This window comes from Anomaloglossus baeobatrachus, chromosome 6 (assembly GCF_048569485.1).
Source record: "Anomaloglossus baeobatrachus isolate aAnoBae1 chromosome 6, aAnoBae1.hap1, whole genome shotgun sequence".
Lineage (NCBI taxonomy): Eukaryota > Metazoa > Chordata > Amphibia > Anura > Aromobatidae > Anomaloglossus > Anomaloglossus baeobatrachus.
Window position 1 is genome coordinate 265,500,865 of NC_134358.1, and position 21,473 is coordinate 265,522,337.

The window sequence follows — 21,473 nt, forward strand, 5'->3', positions numbered from 1 at the left end:
TCTCAGCCTGGAGCCTCCTCAGGGGTCCCTCCGGCTGCTCCGGCCCCGGTGGCTGAACCCCCGGCTTGGGTAGCATCCTTTTCCCAAGCTATTTCCCAGTCTTTTGCCGACTCCATGGGGCAGCTGTCCCGGACACTGCTGACCATGCATCAGCCCTCTTCTCAGGGTGCCTCTGCTGCTCCGAGTTCTGCAGAGCTCTCAGAGCATGTCCTAGGACCCCGTCCCCCTAAACGGAGACGCAGGGTCCCTTCTCCTTCCTCGTCCCACGGCTCTGATTCACGAGCCGAGGTGCAGGGCGAGGAGGATTCGTTTACTGTGGGCTCAGACGCTGCTTCTATGTACCCCATTGACGTGTCTGAGGGTGATGCGGATGTTAGTGACTTGATTGCATCCATTAACTCCGTACTGAACCTCAATCCACCAGAGTCAGAGGAACAAGCCTCTCTGGTAGAGATACACCAGTTTACCTCACCTAAGAGAGCTAAGAGTATGTTTTTTAACCACTCCAGTTTTCGGACCACTGTTACCAAGCCCAGGGCCTGTCCTGACAAACGTTTTCCGAAGCGTACTTCTGATGACCGTTTTCCTTTTCCACCAGAGGTGGTTAAGGAATGGGCCCAGTCTCCAAAGGTAGACCCTCCAGTGTCCAGAATCTCAGCCCGCACAGTCGTAGCTGTGGCTGATGGCACTTCTCTTAAGGATCCCACTGACCGCCAGGTTGACCTTCTGGCCAAGTCTGTATATGAGGCGACAGGAGCCTCGTTCTCCCCGTCTTTTGCGGCAGTGTGGGCTCTTAAGGCAGTCTCTGCCTCTCTGGCAGAGATACATTCCCTCACCAGGTAATCTATGCCTGAGATGGATGCCTTAACTTCTCAAACTTCGGCTTTTTCATCCTACGCCATGTCTGCCATCCTGGAGGCTTCTCACCGCACGGCGGTGGCCTCCGCTAACTCCCTCGCGATCCGCAGGATCTTGTGGCTTCGAGAGTGGAAAGCAGACGCTTCCTCTAAGAAGTACCTTGCAAGTCTTCCTTTTGCTGGATCCCGGCTGTTTGGTGAACAACTGGATGAAATAATTAAGGAAGCTACTGGCGGAAAGAGTACTTCCTTGCCACAAACTAAAACCAGAAAACCTGTCCAGGGCAGGAACCAATCGAGGTTTCGTTCCTTTCGTTCCTCTAACTGGTCATCCTCTAAGCCCTCGACCTCGTCCACTACCGCAGCCAAGGATCATAAACCCAACTGGCACGCGAAGCCGCGTCCTCAAAAGACCGGAGGAGCCGCTGCCACTAAGGCAGCCTCCTCTTGACTATCTGGCTGCGCCAGCAACGTCCTTGGTCGGTGGCAGGCTCTCCCACTTTGGCGACGTGTGGTTTCAACACGTCTCCGATCAGTGGGTGCGAGATATCATCTCCCACGGCTACAGGATAGAATTTTCTTCCAGCCCGCCAAACAGATTTTTTCTGTCCACCCCCCCCTGCTTCAAAGCCGCCGCCTTCTCTCAGGCCGTGGCATCCCTGCAGGCCAACGGTGTAATTGTTCCGGTTCCCGCCCGGGAACGGTTCAGCGGTTTCTACTCAAACCTCTTTCTAGTCCCCAAGAAGGACGGTTCCTTCCGGCCCATCCTGGATCTCAAGCTTCTCAACAAGCATGTTCAGGTGCGGCACTTTCGCATGGAATCTCTGAGATCGGTCATTGCCTCAATGACCCAAGGAGATTTTCTGGCATCCATCGACATCAGAGATGCCTATCTGCATGTGCCTATTGCGGTTTCACACCAGCGTTGGCTACGCTTTGCAATCGGAGAGGAACATTTCCAATTCGTGGCTCTCCCCTTCGGCTTAGCCACGGCCCCTCGAGTATTCACCAAGGTCATGGCAGCAGTGGTTGCGGTTCTGCACCTCCAGGGGTTGGCAGTGATTCCTTACCTGGACGACCTTCTAGTCAAGGCCTCATCCAGTGCAGACTGCCAGCGGAGTGTCTCACTCACTCTCGCCACGCTCGTTCAGTTCGGGTGGCTTGTCAACCTGCCCAAGTCCACTCTGACCCCGACCCAGGTGCTTCTTTACCTAGGGATGCAATTCGAGACTCTGCCGGCACTTGTCAAGTTGCCCTTAGTCAAACAGCAGTCCCTTCGTCTGGCAGTGCGCTCTCTGCTGAGGCACCGCCGTCATTCCATCAGACACCTCATGCAGATGCTAGGTCAGATGGTGGCATCAATGGAAGCGGTTCCCTTTGCCCAGTTCCATCTGCGTCCCCTGCAGCTGGACATTCTCCGCTGTTGGGACAAGCGGATCTCTTCCTTGCACAGGCTGGTGGCTCTGTCGTCACAGACCAGGAGCTCCCTTCAGTGGTGGCTTCGGCCCCTCTCTCTGTCTCAGGGACGCTCCTTCCTGACTCCGTCCTGGGTGATCCTCACCACGGATGCCAGCCTCTCCGGTTGGGGAGCAGTATTTCTCCATCACCGAGCACAGGGCACTTGGACTCCGTCCGAATCAGCCCTCTCGATCAATGTGCTGGAGATCAGAGCTGTGTTTCTAGCTCTCCTAGCCTTTCACCACCTGTTGGCGGGCAGGCACATTCGAGTTCAGTCGGACAACGCGACAGCGGTTGCCTACATCAATCACCAGGGCGGGACTCACAGCCGTCTGGCGATGTTGGAGGTTCAACGAATCCTCCAGTGGACGGAGGACTCCAACTCCACCATATCTGCAGTCCACATCCCAGGCGTGGAAAACTGGGAGGCCGATTATCTCAGCCGTCAAACCGTGGACAGCGGCGAGTGGGCCCTGCATCCGTCAGTGTTCAGATCAATCTGCCGCAAGTGGGGCACTCCGGAAGTGGATCTAATGGCATCCCGGCACAACAACAAGGTTCCGGTTTACATGGCTCGCTCCCACGATCCTCAGGCCTTCGCAGCGGACGCACTGGTTCAAGATTGGTCTCAGTTCTGTCTGGCCTATGTGTTTCCCCCTCTAGCTCTCTTGCCCAGGGTTCTGCGCAAGATCGGAATGGAGGGCCGTCGAGTCATACTCATTGCTCCGGACTGGCCCAGGCGAGCTTGGTACCCAGACCTGCTCCGTCTGTCCGTAGGGGTGCCGTGGCACCTCCCGGACCGCCCAGACCTTCTCTCTCAAGGTCCGTTCTTCCGCCAGAATTCTGCGGCTCTCAGATTGACGGCGTGGCTCTTGAGTCCTGGATCCTGACGGCTTCAGGCATTCCCTCTGAGGTCATCTCCACTATGACTCAGGCTCGGAAGTCTTCCTCGGCCAAGATTTACCACAGGACTTGGAGGATTTTCCTGTCCTGGTGTCGCTCTTCCGACCATGCTCCTTGGCCGTTCTCCTTGCCGACCATCCTGTCTTTTCTACAGTCCGGTCTACAGCTAGGACTGTCCCTCAATTCCCTCAAGGGACAGGTGTCGGCTCTGTCGGTATTGTTCCAGCGGCGTATCGCCCGACTGGCTCAGGTGCGCACCTTCATGCAGGGCGCATCTCACATCATTCCTCCTTACCGGCGGCCCTTGGATCCCTGGGATCTTAATCTGGTCCTCACGGCCTTACAGAAACCCCCCTTTGAGCCTCTCAGGGAGGTTCCCTTGTTTAGACTTTCACAGAAAGTTGTTTTTCTAGTAGCCATAACTTCTCTCAGGAGAGTTTCTGATTTGGCTGCGCTCTCTTCGGAATCCCCCTTTTTGGTGTTTCACCAAGACAAGGTGGTTCTTCGTCCGACTCCGGATTTTCTCCCTAAGGTGGTGTCTCCTTTCCACCTTAACCAGGACATTTCATTGCCTTCTCTTTGTCCGGCCCCTGTGCATCGCTTTGAGAAGGCGTTGCATTCCTTAGATTTGGTGCGGGCGCTCCGAATCTATGTGTCACGCACCGCCGTTTTTAGGCGGTGCACCTCACTTTTTGTGCTAACCACTGGTCAGCGCAAGGGTCTTGCTGCTTCTAAACCGACCCTAGCTCGTTGGATCAGGTCGGCTATCACCGATGCCTACCAGTGTTCTCAGGTGCCTCCTCCGCCAGGGATTAAGGCGCACTCAACCAGAGCTGTCGGTGCCTCCTGGGCTTTCAGGCACCAGGCTACGGCTCAGCAGGTTTGTCAGGCTGCCACGTGGTCCAGTCTGCACACTTTTTCGAAGCACTACCAAGTGCATGCTCATGCTTCGGCAGATGCGAGCTTGGGCAGATGCATTCTTCAGGCGGCTGTCGCCCATTTGTGAAGTTAGGTTTTGCCTACTTCTCAGTTTGGTTTATTTCCCACCCATGGACTGCTTTGGAACGTCCCATGGTTTGGGTCTCCCATAAGGAACGATGAAGAAAAAGAGAATTTTGTTTACTTACCGTAAATTCTTTTTCTTATAGTTCCGACATGGGAGACCCAGCACCCTCCCTGTTGCCTGTTGGCAGTTTTTTGTTCCGTGTGTTTCACCAGCTGTTGTTAGTAGACAGAGTTCCGGTCTTTCCGAGTTTTACTCTATCTCTACTTATGGGTGGATGTCCTCCTTCAGCTTTTGCACTGAACTGGTTAGATTGTCATCCAGGGGGTGTATATAGCCCGGAGGGAGGAGCTACACGTTTGAGTGTAGTACTTTGTGTGTCCTCCGGAGGGAGAAGCTATACACCCATGGTTTGGGTCTCCCATGTCGGAACTATAAGAAAAAGAATTTACGGTAAGTAAACAAAATTCTCTTTTTCTAAAGCTCTTTTATCTTATGCTAATGAACAAAGGGACTAGTCCCAAGGGCGTTACTTCCCCCCGATTAGCCGACCTCTTAGCATGTTAGTACACCCACAGGGTGTGTTCTCTGTGACCACTTATCACAAGTCCTAGGCCTTTTGGTCATGTGCACTAGACCTCTCTGAAGCCGGGATGTGTACACTCTGCTTCATACTGGTCATGGCTGAAAGTGCCGGGCATTCAGAAACGCGAACACAGGGACGCACATCACCGCTAATGATGCTGAATTGAATAGCATGTTAGTATACCCCTGTGAGAGTACTAACATGCTAAGAGGGCAGCTAGTCAGGGGACATAACACCCTTAGGACTAGTCTCCGTGCTCATTAGCATAAGATAAAGATCTTTAGAAATCCTTTTTCTAAAGATCCCTTTATCTATGCTAGTGTATACAGGGACAGGCAGGGATTAGCAATAGGCACCCAAACTGCTCATGGTTGTGGGTGCATATTGCACCTCACAGGTTCACTATAAGCCAGAAGGCCCTTAGATTACCCACCCACTTGTCAAACCTTTTCAAATAGTGCCTATTTGGGCCCTAATATCTGTCAAAGCAACTAACGGCTCAAAGTATAAATTATTTCCTATAAAAGGAGTTTAGGGATTGTTGAGTGTCTGCATCCCCAGAATCTGTTTGACTGACCCACATTATAAAGTTAAAGGCGTGTTTTCATCTCCCACATTTATGGCAGATCCGTAGGATACCCATTTTTAAGCACCGTGACGTAAGTGTTTTTAAGAGCCTGTCATCAGTCTGGATTTATAAAAATAAATGAATGACTATTCTACTTGTACTTTGTAAAGAACAGTGTCCACCTGACTTTGGGAACCTGCTACTGTGCAGGAACAGGGCATAGTTTTTTGGATCAAGCTTTACCATCTAGATCTTAGCAAGTCCTTAGCCTTACCACTCCATGCGAAAATGAAAAAAGTGCTCAATTTACATTGTCCATGTCTAAATGGCACCCTACAGTGGTTGGCACTGTTGCTTTACATCAATGACGTCCTTGGTTCCAATCCCACCTGTAACCTCTGCAAGGAGTTGGTATGTTCTCCCTAGGTTTGTGTGGGTTTTCTCTGGTACCTCTGGACATACTGGTAGGGAATTTAGACTGTGAGCCTCATTAGGGACCATTCTGATAATGACTGTAAAGCGCTGTGGAATATGATGGTGCTATGATGGCGTAAAATAAAGAATATCCATGCTGCCTTTTGACCACTGATGAGATCCGATACTAGAAGAGGGTTGTCACATCTGGGATCTTTGTGACATATCTACAGGCTATACCACATTCAACAGAGAAAGAATGTGGCACAAGTCCAATATTGATAAAATACAAAACTTTATTGATTATACTTAAAAATCATAATAGAGCAAGGAGCCCTCAAGGGGTTAACAGAACTGTGTGCAGAGCAATTCAATGATTACAATCAATAGACTATGATATACAGAGTGCAGACGGTCAAATATTTTTTAACACTTTCTGCATGCATGTATACATAAATAGCATTTTAAGCTTGTGTTAACCACTTGTTTGTAATTTGATGTTGCATATCTTAATTAGTAGTTATGTGAATGAAATCACTACCCCCTTTAGTTAACAGCCACTTTATGCATCATCTGCTTGATCATACTACCGTTTTAGTGTGGAGAGCCCTATATACATATGTATATCTAATGACATTAGTAGTTTACTGTGGGCAAAAGAAAAAAAAACCCAAAACACTAGCAATCTCTGTAATATCAAGTCATAGTACTAACCAGTTCTGCAGCAGTTCTGAGTACCCCACCTGTCCCTACGCGCGTCCCCTGAAGAAGAGGTGAAACGCGCGTAGGGACAGGTGGGGTACTCAGAACTGCTGCAGAACTGGTTAGTACTATGACTTGATATTACAGAGATTGCTGGTGTTTTTTTTTTGTTTTTTGTTTTTTTTTCTTTTGCCCACAGTAAACTACTAATGTCATTAGATATACATATGTATATAGGGCTCTCCACACTAAAACGCTAGTATGATCAAGCAGATGATGCATAAACTGGCTGTTAACTAAAGGGGGTAGTGATTTCATTCACATAACTACTAATTAAGATATGCAACATCAAATTACAAACAAGTGGTTAACACAAGCTTAAAATGCTATTTATGTATACACCTTGTTTGCATTTTTATCTACACATGCATGTAGAAAGTGTTAAAAAGTGTTAAAAAATATTTGACCGTCTGCACTCTGTATATCATAGTCTATAATGATTGTAATCATTGAATTGCTCTGCACACAGTTCTGTTAACCCCTTGAGGGCTCCTTGCTCTATTATGATTTTTAAGTATAATCAATAAAGTTTTGTATTTTATCAATATTGGACTTGTGCCACATTCTTTCTCTGTTGAATATAGTATCACAGTGGTGTCCTGACACTCTTAATAAGGTTGGGGAGTGACCTATATATTAAAGGCTATACCACATGTCTGATAATGGGACTATCCTGAGAATGGCACCCCGGCGTGCTCCGAGAGCGTTGTAAATGAAGCTTGCTTCCAGTTTATAGATTTCAATATTCCAGAAATACCTCCTTTTTTGAAAATCGGAAAATAAAAGAAATGTCTTCTTTTAACATCCTTTTCTTATTTCTGCTATCATGGGCTAATTAGTTTTCTATAGAATAGACTTTAGGCCAAGATGAAGTATCAGTATGCAGCTCCGCCATGCCATTTACCACATATTTATGTCTAACAGGATCAAATGCAGTTAACAGGTCTAATTCCTCCCGGTGCATGTTTGATGGCATTGAATTAGACATTCACTGCTAACCTAAGTAGTTATTGAGGTGTGTAGGCACATAATTTAGAGGAGCTGAATACCAAAGTATTGTGAAATGGTCTTATCTACACTATGTTATCTTTCCTAGAGGAATGTATGGGGAGTAGACTGTTTACTGGGATATTATTCACATGTTACCTATCATCAGTATCATTTGAAGACAACACACAGGGAATTTGCACAGAGCTGATACTCAGCAAATCTAAGGGGTACTTCACACACAGCGAGATCGCTACTGAGATCGCTGCTGAGTCACGTTTTTTGTGACCTCATTAGTGATCTCGCTGTGTGTGACACTGAGCAGCGATCTGGCCCCTGCTGTGAGATCGCTGCTCATTACACACAGCCCTGGTTCATTTTTTTATTGTTGCTCTCCCGCTGATAAGCACACATCGCTGTGTGTGACAGCGAGAGAGCAACAATCCTGAATGTGCAGGGAGCAGGAGCCGGCATCTGACAGCCTGCGGTAAGCTGGAACCAAGGTAAACATCGGGTAACCAAGGTGGTTACCCGATATTTACCTTCGTTACCAGCGTCTGCAGCTCTCACGCTGCCAGTGCTGGCTCCCTGCACACGTAGCTGGAGGACACATCGGGTAAATAAGCAAAGGTTTGCTTATTAACCCGATGTGTGCTGTGGCTACGAGTGCAGGGAGCCGGCGCTAAGCAGTGTGCGCTGGTAACTAAGGTAAACATCAGGTAACCATACCCGATGTTTACCTTAGTTACCAGTGTCCGCAGCTTCCAGACGCCGGCTACCTGCAAGCACAGCGTCGCTTCCATGTCGCTGCTGGCTGGGGGCTGGTCACTGGTCGCTGGTGAGATCTGCCTGTTTGACAGCTCACCAGAGACCATGTAGCGACGCAGCAGCGATCCTGACAAGGTCAGATCGCTGCTGGGATCGCTGCACATGTAGCTGCAGTACACATCGGGTAATTAACCCGATGTGTACTGTAGCTAGGAGTGCAGGGAGCCAGTGCTAAGCAGTGTGCGCGGCTCCCTGCTCTCTGCACATGTAGCACAGCGACGCGTGCTGTTATGATCGCTGCTGCGTCTGCTGTGTTTGACAGCTAAGCAGCGATCATAACAGCGACTTACAAGGTCGCTGTTGCGTCACAGAAAATGGTGACGTAACAGCGACGTCGTTGTCGCTGTCGCTATGTGTGAACCCAGCTTAAGATTTGCAGGACCCTTGTCTGACAGTCATTAGTAGTTTGCACCTGAGCCCTTCGAACCACCTTTTACCTGCCTGGATTCCCAGCATCCATTCTGATTAGTATGCCTGGCGCAGCATCAAGGGTGCATCATGCTGCAACGTTGATGTTATGCCAGGCCTCCTCATCAGAAGAAGCACCCGGTATACTGACCGGGTCGAAGAGCTCTTCTCCAGTGGCCATGGACTATTGACTTGGCTGGTGAACGAGGATCCTGTAAATTTACATTGTTACTTAGGTTGAAAAAAGACCTAGGTCCATCTAGTTCAACCTTCCTCCACCAGTTCTACACCTGGTCACCAAGTCATTAATAACCAACAATCTTGTGTGTAGTGAGGAAATCATCCAGCCCTTTTTTAAAAGCTGTTATAGTATCTGCCATTACTACCTCTTGTGGTAGGGCATTCCACAGTCTGACTGCTCTAACTGTACACACATCTTTTTGTGGAACTCTAGTTGTTAAAAACCGTAATAAAAACTAGCAACTGTAATAGCCACCACTGTAGTGAGCATTGTCATCAAGCTTTCCGTGACCCGAAATTCGTATTTTCTATTTTATGTAGTGAAGGATCCCCTGCATACCACATAGCGTCACGTACCTAGGATGATCTGGCACAATAATTACTTATCTTTATTTCATATTAGAAATGTGATACCCTGATTTAGTAAATGTTTTTCACCATAAATTTGGCATAACTATGTTTGAAATAAGAATTTATAGAAGAATAAGAATGTTGTGACATTTGGAACCTCAACAGCCCAGAGAGGCTCCGAACGCTTTTTGAAAAGTTGGTGGATCTTAGCTCGAAGAGGTCAAGACTTAGCGACTGACAAATTAATTTCCCAACAGAAATTTACGCCACTCCTTGCTGCTGAACATTTTTTGCAGTGGCGCACAGCAGCTGTAGGATTTGCCAAATTCACTAAAAGGTGCACACTTCACCAAGGCTGGCTTCATGTTTTTTGTTCTTTTTTTTTCATCATCATGGGATGGTCCTCGATTGGTCCCAGTTGTCGCCCAAATGATTGGTAATGATGCAGGAATCAGTGATTCTTCACAATAAAGTAAGATAGGGTAGAGCTATGTTATAACACATTATAAAGAACTAATTGTTAATTGATGATATCATTTTTCAGTTAGAAATTATTATAGAATACCAGTGATCCATTTAAAGCTGTGTGCTCCTGTCTCTTGAGATGCACACCTCTCGTAGAAGTCATTGAGCGATCAGTGGGTGTCTCAGGATCCAGACCACCCCACTGATCTGCTTACCGAGGGCAAAATAAATATATATTTATATATATATATATATATATATATATATATATACACATATATATAATATACCGTGTGTGTATATATAATATATACCGTATTTTTCGCTTTATAAGACGCACCCCCAAATTTGGTGAAGGAATAGAGATTTTTTTTTTTTTATAAATGGGGTCCGTCTTATAATGCCAGTGTCCGTCTAACAAATCATATAGGGTATATGTCCCTCATAGCCCCCCCCATCCTAAAATTAGCCCCTTTAATCTGGATATGGCCACCTTATATTGAATACTGCCCCCCTGTGGCTGCCACACACGGCCCCCCCTGTGGCTGCCACACACGGCCCCCCCTGTGGCTGCCACACACGGGCCCCCCTGTGGCTGCCACACACGACCCCCCTGTGGCTGCCACACACGGGCCCCCCTGTGGCCGACACACACGGCCCCCCCTGTGGCTGACACACACGGCCCCCCCCTGTGGCTGCCACACACGGCCCCCCCTGTGGCTGCCACACACGGCCCCCCCTGTGGCTGACACACACGGCCCCCCCTGTGGCTGACACACACGGCCCCCCCTGTGGCTGACACACACGGCCCCCCCTGTGGCTGACACACACGGCCCCCCCTGTGGCTGACACACACGGCCCCCCCTGTGGCTGACACACACGGCCCCCCCTGTGGCTGAAACACACGGCCCCCCCCTGTGGCTGAAACACACGGCCCCCCCTGTGGCTGACACACACGGCCCCCCCCTGTGGCTGACACACACGGCCCCCCCTGTGGCTGACACACACGGCCCCCCCTGTGGCTGACACACACGGCCCCCCCTGTGGCTGACACACACGACCCCCCCTGTGGCTGACACACACGGCCCCCCCTGTGGCTGACACACACGGCCCCCCCTGTGGTTGACACACACGGCCCCCCCTGTGGTTGACACACACGCCCCCCCCCCCCCCTGTGGCTGCCACACACTGCCCCCCTGTGGCTGCCACACACGGCCCCCCTGTGTTAGATATCGCCCCAGGCTGCTGCTTTTAGTAAAATAAACTCTTTCCTTACCTTCTCCAGCACTGTGCTCCCTCGTGTCCCCCTCCTCAGGGTTGAGCTCTGGCCTCCTGCCTGCATTTCCTGGTTCACGGTCCAGTCATGTGATCGGCACAGCAGAATGATATCTCTGCCCAGCAGAATGATATCTCTGCACAGCAGAGTGATATCTCTGCGTACATGATCACAGCACCAGGAGGGAGACCGGGGAGACACGCTGGAGGGGGTAAGTAAAGAGTTTTTTATTTTACTATGGGCAGCAGCATGGGGGCCATAGCTAACACAGGAGGGCATGTGCGATCAAAGGGGCGCAGGCAGGTATAATATGCGCCGCTCCCCCAGCCCAACGCCGCGGTGCAGTTTCAGCACCACAGCTATGGACAGCGGCTTTGCATATTATATGAGCGGGAGCAGGAGATCAAAGATTCCCTCCCTCAGCTTCAGCAGCCCCCAGCACTGCTCCAGAGCGGCCCCCACCTCCCCTGGACCCTGCAGTATATAAGCTGTATGTTCGGTTTATAAGACGCACCCCCTACTTTCCCCCAAAATTTGTGGGAACAAAAGTGCATCTTATAAAGCGAAAAATGCGGTATATTATGTATGTACGCGTGTGTGTGTGTGTGTGTGTGTATATGTGTATATATGTATATGTATATATGTGTATATATATATATATATATATATATATAATCCAGATAACATTTAGACCCTTCATCATATCTCGATATTGTGGGCACCTACTATACCCCAGACCAGGCTCCTTGTCTCCAGGTCAGGTTTCAGGTCAGGAGCAGCAGAGTCGGGAGTGAGGACAGCTGAGTAATTGATATGGTCTGCTATCTTTGGGTGAGTTTGATACTGCCCAGGACAAATTGAGACCATTGACCACTATGGGTAAGAGAACATGCCGGTCAGCTCTCTTGAAGGTCCACCACATTGGTCACAAGGACTTTGTTGGGGAAGGCAGCATTTTCTCCATATTTGTTGGGCACCTGTATAAAAGCAGCAGTGTTGGGAAACTAAAAGCGTGGCATTGAGAATTTTTAATGTCAAGCAGCCCTCTTTGTATTAAGCTCATAATCACATTAAGATTCTCTCCTAGTCTAATGAATTTTCACATAAGTAGAATCCGTTTCCTCACACAGATTTCCCTGCCATTCTCTTCCCATACTTTGCATTAGAAGGCTCAGGAGAGAAAATAAAATGCAATTATTAGGTGTGAACTTCTCCAATAATCAGATTAGCACAGTTTATTACTTGTGGTCCCGTGTGTTCTGACACAGCGACTAGTACAAAAGTGAATATTATTCAGCACGTGTGCAGTCTCCGTTTGATTCTGCAGTATAATGGCGTACCGCGCGTTCTCAGCTCCGGTATTTCCAAGGAACAATTTCTCAGTCTTGTCTCGGTGACACAATTTTTCCACACTTTTAATGAATTTGGCTAATTTTTCAGCTGTCGTTCACCATCGCAAGAGACTGGAGTACTATTCTGTCGTAATTTACATCACTCTTCTTTTGTCAGTTGTAATGGATTTGTCGCTGATGCTCAGCCATACAATTCTTCACTAAGCTTTGTCTACTTTTATAAAGTTAGCTTATGTGGACTGGTGTAAAAATACTAAAAGGCGCAACATTTTGCACAGTTAGAAGCTGGGCTGAAATTCTATAGATCGTTTCAAGCATCGTTCTGCCAGAAAATGGCAAAAACAGCTTTATGAATTGGGGCCAATGACTTCTGTAGACACTAAACCGCTAGCTAATTTACAACCCATCTTCAAATTCCAGTAATGAGGAGGATCATCATTGCTTAGCCATGTTGTATAGAGATTCTCTTTTTTGGGAGAATATGGCAGAACATTGAGCAGTGCATTGGCAAAGCTATGATCTTAAAGGGCACCAGTCGCCATGTTCTCGCCACATAATCTGAGAGGGCAGGGACCTTAGTTCCAGTGATATATCACTTATTGGGCTGCTTTAGTGTCATTTTAATAAATCCATCAGCAGTGGATAATAACAAGTTATTTAGTAAATTTGCTTCCATGTAGTCCTCCATATTTATGAGCTGTATAACAGTTCCCTCACCACTGATTAGCAAGACAAAACAATCACTGATCTCGGGAAGACCAGCCTGAGAAAACACTGCCGGCAGCCAGCGAAGGCGCTCAACACAGTGAAATCCTAGGTGCATTGCCCTTAGGGAAGTATGCAAATCAAAAAAGGTCAGTGGAGCCTCTGTTAGGAGTCTCGACACGGAAAATAGCCAGATATCCCTCCGGAAGGACCTAGCCAAAGAGTGGCTCTTTTTAGGAGACTACCATAACCACCATATTAAGTGGCTCTTTTAGTCAATATCCAACTCTTGACAAGTTTAAAGATATGACAAGGGAAATACCAAGGCCAGGTATCCATCCACAGACAGCTGTTTCGGGGTATTGCCCCTCATCAGTGTGGAGTAGGATTCTGGCCAGGTGGGAGGAGGGATATCTGGCTATTTTCCGTGTCGAGACTCATCACTGATTGTCAGTTTTTAGCCTATGCAGCCAGTGTACATAAAAAGCTGCCAAGCAGTGGTGTGGGCGGTGTTATACAGAGCTCAGCATTCAGAGAACACTAGAGAAAACCCATTTGTAATCAAAACTGCAGCACACAGTAAAGTAAGTGATTAAATCACTGGAATCAGGGGCTCTGCTGTAACATCATGCTGCTATCAAATGGGATAGCAATAAACAAGGGAAAGGAATTAGTTTCCACCATGTCGGTCTTTGGGAGGGTGGTTCCTTATGTGCAGATCCTGAGCAGTGATTGTCCCACGCTACCTGAGGAGCACTATAATGTGACGACATAGGTGTCAGATGATAAAATCTGGCTCATCAGAGCAGATAAATACATATATGGCAAGATATTTTTTTATGTTTTTTTACGTGCATATTTTCCTTATTCGTTTGTTTGGGTAAAAATGCTGAATCGATTTTAAAAAAAGGCTTTGGTTCATATCTGTAAAGGCAAAGATGAGCAGCATGTGATTTCAGAAATCTCATTCACTCTGCCGACACTATAATATGCAGCGTTTTTTAACCTTGAAAAACACGTGGCAAAAACGCAGTGTGTGAACAAGCCTTACGGGTATATGCACACGTTCAGTGTTTGCAGCTGATTTTTCTGCACTAAAAACGTATCTCTTGGATGGAAAATCTCCATGTACAATACGAGTGTTTTTGATGCATTTTTGCCTGAAATTTTTTATGTATTCATTTGAATGGGTGAAAAATGCTGAAAGAATAGACTTTATTGAGGTCAAGAAACCAGATGGTATTACATGTAATGTCAATAAAGGAATGCAGAGGCTGATGGTGGGATGGATATATCTTTACTAGAATCATCAATGTTGCCTACAATTAGCATAAAGGTAAGTGAAAAACTGTTGGAATAAAGACTAAAAAGAATGATCATTTTTTCTTTTATTTATACTTGTTGCGATATTTAAGCCCCTCACCCCAGTGACTGTAATGGGGATGTGCTGTTTACACTGTCCGCTGATATTTACACTGGGGCGAGCTAGAGACCCTGTGGCCACTAGATGGCGATATAATCCTTCCATGAAAAACCTGCTGAACCTTGCGGAGGATGAAAGTCCATCTCTCATTCCAGGGTACCTTTTTTTTCCTTCTTTGTTTTATACACTGCCATGGTTTGGAGCTAAGTGCTCTCAGAGATGCTGCAGTCTCAAGTTATCCCTTAAAAATGATTGCTGTTCTCCTTGCTATTGCAGATTCCCCTGTGCAAAGTAATCCGGTTTAACATTGACTACACAATTCATTTCATTGAGGAAATGATGCCCGAGGTAAGGAATAACCCCTTTGTTGCTGGACTCTACCAAATAAAATCTGCCGTGGCCTTAGGTGCCATTTAATTGATTTCACACGCATTTGGGCATTTTTTGTATACATTTCCCCCTGATATCAGAGAAGACTCAGGAATGGATTTAGTAAGACGTAGCAGAATTAGCGCCCACCACCTTCATTACCTGGCCTTTCACTTTATTTTTGTTGACCATGTTCAAGGTAAGGAATAACCCCTTAGTTGCTGGACTCTACCAAATTAAATCCGACATTGGTTTAGATACCATTTAATTGATTTAACGCACTTGGGTGGTTTTCATAGACATTTTCTGAACCGTTCCCCCTGATATCGGAGCACTGATGACTCACAAATGGATTTAATAAGACGTAGCAGAATTAGCGCCCACCATCTTCATTATCTGCCCTTTCACTTTCTTTTTGACCATGTTCGAGGGAAGGAATAACCCCTTAGTTGCTGGACTCTACCAAATTAAATCCGCCATTGGCTTAGATACCATTTAATTGATTTAACACACACTTGGGTGGTTTTCGTATGCATTTTCTGAACTGTTCCCCTTGATATCGGAGCACTGATGAATGGATTTAGTAAGACGTAGCAGAATTAGCGCCCACCACCTTCATTATTTGCCTTTTCACTTTCTTTTTGACCACGTTCAAGGTAAGGAATAACCCCTTAGTTGCTAGACTCGGCCGAATTAAATCCGCCATTGGCTTAGATACCATTTAATTGATTTAACGCACTTGGGTGGTTTTCATATACATTTTCTGAACCGTTCCCCCTGATATCGGAGCACTCAGGAATGGATTTAGTTAGACGTAGCAGACTTGGCGCCCACCACGTTCATTATGGTGCCTTTCTTGGATGTCCTCTCGCTTTATTCTTGTTGACTGTGCTAAACCCCGGTGGGACACACCGGAGAATTAGAGGGTCACGTCTCCACCTCGTCTCGGCAGTGCATGGGCAGGACATATGCATTTTATTATATCAGCACCTTTTCCAGCTGCAGCAAGCAAGTCAATAGCAAATTAACTTGTACAACTCTTTCGGTCCTTTTGCTCCTGTCGGCTCCATCTAAATGAATTAAAAGGTGACATTCAGCATTCGAGGAGACGTTTGTGTTCCTACAATGTAAATGCGAGCCCGGCCGTAACTCTTTGTTCCGGCTCTGCTTGCACGCTCCTCTGACTCACAATCCATTTGAAAGACATAGGTGCCATATTGCTTTGTGCACAATACCCTGCAGGGCCGTTCTTCACACTAAGGGTCATTCTGGTAATAGTGTGCGGAGAGACGGTCATCCACCACTAGTAATGAAAGCTGCCTATAATGGACTGAAGGGCATCCGTGTTAGCATGGCCCCGGATTAATGCCACCTGCCAGCCTTTCCAATAGAGGTATGAGTTAATACCGTGTTAGTAGAGGGCTAATCTGCAGATGGCATCAGCGCCCATTACACCCCGGCCCTGTGATGTTTCTTGCTTTTCTCCTAGCTTTAGGGGAGATGACAATCTCCGTTTCTCAGATAGACACGGACAACTACGGCGCTGCGTGCAGAGTATAATTAAAGTCTAATGAAGCAGACGTTATTATATTAGCAGAATCTCATTTTCTCCCCGTATTATCCCATTGTAGATGATTTTTTTTCTCCGTCCACGCATTTTCTCCTCCTCGCTGCTTTCTTACGCCACGCTATTTTGTTTTCTCTAATATTTATAAAAGGTCTGGAATGACATTTCTAAATAAGATGAATGCAGACTTCAAAATGATTCATTGTCTGCTATTGAGTCTGTCGTAATGTTGGCAAACTAGCAATAAAATCCAGCGGGGAACCTGCTAGTCTTAGCGCAGTCTTATTGTCATGCTTGGCTGCCTATGTGCGTACAGATGCTTAACAATGCATCTTTGTCGCCGAGAACATAGCAGAGGTGTAGCGAGCTGGATGTAATTTGCATGGTGGGAGTTTAAAAAAACAAAAATGTTTTTAAATTCGCTTTTTTTTTTTTTTTTTTTTTTATTTTTGCGAGACATTTATAATGATCTATGGACACAAAAAAGTCCCGATCCTTAGAAAGTAAATAATGCTAATCTGCTGGTGAAATTGCTAGCGATCATTCACGAGGCCTGGCTGGAAGGCGCTTCACTGGCTGCAGCTGTACAGCCATGGCCCATCTGTTTCTCAAATGACTGGTTACACTTCTGAGATTGCAGATTATATTTTAAGCTACAGAACAAAACACTACATGCTGATAGGGAAAAAAAATATCTTCCAGAAAACTGATCAGCGCCAGAGACCTTCATGACTGCATTCTGTGCCAACCTCTATTAAAGAGAATCTGTCACCAGGTTTTTGCTATGTAATCTGAAAATAGAATGATGCAGGGGCAGAGACCCTGATTCCAGGTATATGTCACTTACTGAGCTGCTGGCTGCAGTTCTGTTAAAATCTCTCTTTTGTCTGCTGCAGATTTAGCAGTTCTCTGAATGCTCTGTATAATCCCACACACACCCAGAAAACTGATAAGTACCAGAGACCTTAAAGGCAACTTGTCACCGGATGCTTATAATACTCACCTAACAGTCAGTGTAGAGCAGACTGGGCGAATGGGCGTCTTCGTTCTCAGGGTCCGCGCCTCCTCTTTCGGCCATCTTTGTCCTCCTTCTGAATCTAGTGTGGATGATTTGTTCTAGATGTCATACATACAAACTGACATCGAGCTCCCGCGCAGGCGCACTTTGATCTGCCCTAAGCAGGGCAGATCAAAGTATTGTAGTGCGCCTGCGCAGGAGCTCAATGTCGGCTAGTGTAGATAATGTAGAGCGCTTCAACCACACTAGCTTCAGAAGGAGGACAAAGATGGCCGAAAGAGGAGGCGCGGACCCGGATGGAGACACTCATCTGACCAGTCTGCTCCGCATCGACCGTTAGGTGAGTATTATAAACATCCCTTTAATGACTGCATTCATTGCCAAATTCTCTTAAAGGAAATCTGTCACCAGATTTCTGCTTTGTAATCTGAGAGCTGCATAATGTGGGGAACGAGACCCTGTTTCCAGCAGTGTATCACTTACTGGGCTGAATGATGTTTTGATAAAATCCATCTTTTCTCTGCTATAGATCTATCAGTTTCCTGAATACTGAGCCCTTGTATAATCCCCCCCACACCACAGATTGTCATCTTTTCTGTCTACTCAGATCAATGGTGGGGTTGGGTTATACAGAGCTCATGAATACGCTGGACTATATGGCAGCAGGTTTACTACTCCTCTAATGATAATCTCCTGCTGATAAAACATTTATTTTTATCAAAACTACAGCAAGTAGCTGGAATCTGATTCCCTGTGTCTAAATAAAGTTGCTTTCAGACTGGTGGAAAAAAATCTGGTGGCAGATTCTGTTTAAAAACCTCAATTCATCCCTCCCCCCCAAAAAAAAGAAAAAGAAAAGGAAGGAAGTAAAATACTAGCCTAAGCTAACCTACCTTGAGCTTCAGGCTGACCTGTATTTTTCTCCTTTCTAGTTACTCCCATGCTCTTTCTATGGGCCAGGCAGACACAACCATTAATAAATTCCTGCTCAGTGACAGAATATTAGTTATACCATTGCCAAGTTCCCCAAGTGGCAGTGCGCCATGATTGCCCTGCAGGGGGCGCACCATTAGATCTAGACTGGAGCAGTAAGGTAATGATGCAGTAAATAAAGTCTACTCTTCCATATAACAGAGTGATGTGTTGCCATAATCGCCCTTTATGTGTACGCCTAGTGACCTCATTACCTGCGGGCCGTATACGGTGTCCCTCGGAGGGGCTAATAGTAATATGGATACTAATATACAACCTCTTTGTTTCCTCAGCATTTCTGTGTGAAAGGACTGGAACTGTTTTCTTCCTATCTGTTCAGGGACATATTAGAGCTTCATGACTGGAATCTTATTGGTATGTCTGTTTTACTTGCTTTCTGAAATGCTTTACCCCGTGGGCTTTAAATGCACTGAACCATTTAGTAGCCTACGTGTCATGTCTGTTTTTTATTCCTCGGTATAGCTGCACGCAGTAAAACTTTTCTCTTGTTAGTCCTATTTATTCAGTCTCGTGTCAGAATTCAAACCACAAACATAATGCACTCACATCTCTATAGTCTCTGCTAACCACCTGCTTGTAATTTCCTTCCCTTATTGGCTTTAATTTCCCCGAGGAAGTCTCTAAAAACCCTCACTATCAGAGAGGACATTGGAATGGATCATTCATGTACCTGATCTGCATGACGCACACACTTTCATAGAATGGCATCAATATATACAATTGTAGATATTATAAAGAATAGCAGGGAAGCATCCAAGGATACATGGCAATAAACTGTGCCACAACTGAGCCCTGATTGCTGTGTACTGAGCACGGCAAAGCTATAGTACAATATAGCATGGTATAACTATAGAAAGCCTATATCAGAATATATAGTGTAGAGTATTGTATAGAATATAGACCAGTAACCAGATCACATTGTATTCCAGGGTCTGTTGCACTTAGCTATGGACTATAGAGGATGTCGTATCTCCAGCAGCAGGCATGAAGAACTAAAACTGTGCCGTTAGAAGTGCTGTGGATAGTAGTGTATACGAGATTTGCCATACCGGTTATGATAGCCGAACATATACACACTCACACATATATGTATATGTATGTATACACACACACACACACACACACACACACACACACACACACACACACACACACACTATATATATTTACAAGCAGCATAGACATATATACATAGATGAATGTTAGTACATACGGTCATATGAAAAAGTTTGGGCACCCCTATTAATGTTAACCTTTTTTTCTTTATAACAATTTGGGTTTTTGCAACAGCTATTTCAGTTTCATATATCTAATAACTGATGGACTGAGTAATATTTCTGGATTGAAATGAGATTTATTGTACTAAGAGAAATTGTGCAATCCGCATTTAAACAAAATTTGACCGGTGCAAAAGTATGGGCACCTCAACATAAAAGTGACATTAATATTTTGTAGATCCTCCTTTTGCAAAAATAACAGCCTCTAGTCGCTTCCTGTAGCTTTTAATGAGTTCCTGGATGAAGGTATATTTGACCATTCCTGTTTACAAAACAATTCCAGTTCAGTTCAGTTTGATGGTCGCCGAGCATGGACAGCCCGCTTCAAATCATCCCACAGATTTTCAATGATATTCAGGTCTGGGGACTGGGATGGCCATTCCAGAACATTGTAATTGTTCCTCTGCATGAATGCCTGAGTAGATTTGGAGCAGTGTTTTGGATCATTGTCTTGCTGAAATATCCATCCCCTGCGTAACTTCAACTTCGTCACTGATTTTGCACATTATTGTCAAGAATCTGCTGATACTGAGTTGAATCCATGTGACCCTCAACTTTAACAAGATTCCCGGTACCAGCATTGGCCACACAGCGCCAAAGCATGATGGAACCTCCACCAAATTTTACTGTTGGTAACAAATGCTTTTCTTGTAATGCCGTGTTTTTTTGCCTCCATGCATAATGCCTTTTTGTATGACCAAACCACTCAATCTTTGTTTCATCAGTCCACAGGACCTTCTTCCAAAATGTAACTGGCTTGTCCAAATGTGCTTTTGCGTACCTCAGGTGACTCTGTTTGTGGCATGCTTGCAGAAACGGCTTCTTTTGCATCACTCTCCCATACAGCTTCTCCTTGTGCAACGTGCGCTGTATTGTTGACCGATGCACATTGACACCATCTGCAGCAAGATGATGCTGCAGGTCTTTGGAGGTGGTCTGTGGATTGTCCTTGACTGTTCTCACCATTCTTCTTCTCTGCCTTTCTGATATTTTTCTTGGCCTGACACTTCTGGGCTTAACAAGAACTGTACCTGTGTTCTTCCATTTCCTTGCTATGTTCCTCACAGTGGAAACTGACAGTTTAAATCTCTGAGACAACTTTTTCTATCCTTCCCCTGAACAACTATGTTGAATAATCTTTGTTTTCAGATCATTTGAGAGTTGTTTTGAGGAGCCCATGATGCCACTCTTCATAGGAGATTCAAATAGGAGAACAACTTGCAAGTGGCCTCCTTAAATACCTTTTCTCATGATTGAATACACCTGCCTATGAAGTTCAAAGCTCAATGAGGTTGCAAAACCAATTTAGTGCTTTAGTAAGTCAGTAAAAAGTAGTTAGTAGTGTTCAAATCAAGAAATTGATAAGGGTGCCCAAAAAAATTCCAAGTGCGGAAAAATTGCAAAAAAAGTGGGATTGTACAATAGTTTTTGGGATATTTTATTCACCGTGTTCACTATATGGTAAAACTGATGTGTGGGTATGATGCCACAGGTCGGTGCGAGTTTGTAGACACCAAACATGTATAGGTTTACTTGTATCTAAGGGGTTAAAAAAAATTCACAAGCTTGTCCAAACAACGTGGCGCACGTTTTGCGCCATTTTCCAAAACCCGTAGCGTTCTCATTTTTCAGGATCTGAGGCTCAGTGATGGCTTATTTTTTG

General features: G+C 45.9%; 1 protein-coding gene across 2 annotated transcripts in view; it reads left to right on the top strand.

Annotated features, from left to right (window-relative positions):
• Positions 1-21,473, top strand: part of DROSHA (drosha ribonuclease III) — a 390,676-nt gene that overhangs the window by 83,519 nt on the left and 285,684 nt on the right. For both annotated transcript variants that reach the window (XM_075314852.1, XM_075314853.1), the window contains exons 10-11: positions 14,863-14,934; positions 18,806-18,887. In XM_075314852.1, coding sequence (XP_075170967.1) covers positions 14,863-14,934; positions 18,806-18,887 — 154 coding nt within the window. The remainder of the gene's footprint in view (positions 1-14,862; positions 14,935-18,805; positions 18,888-21,473) is intronic.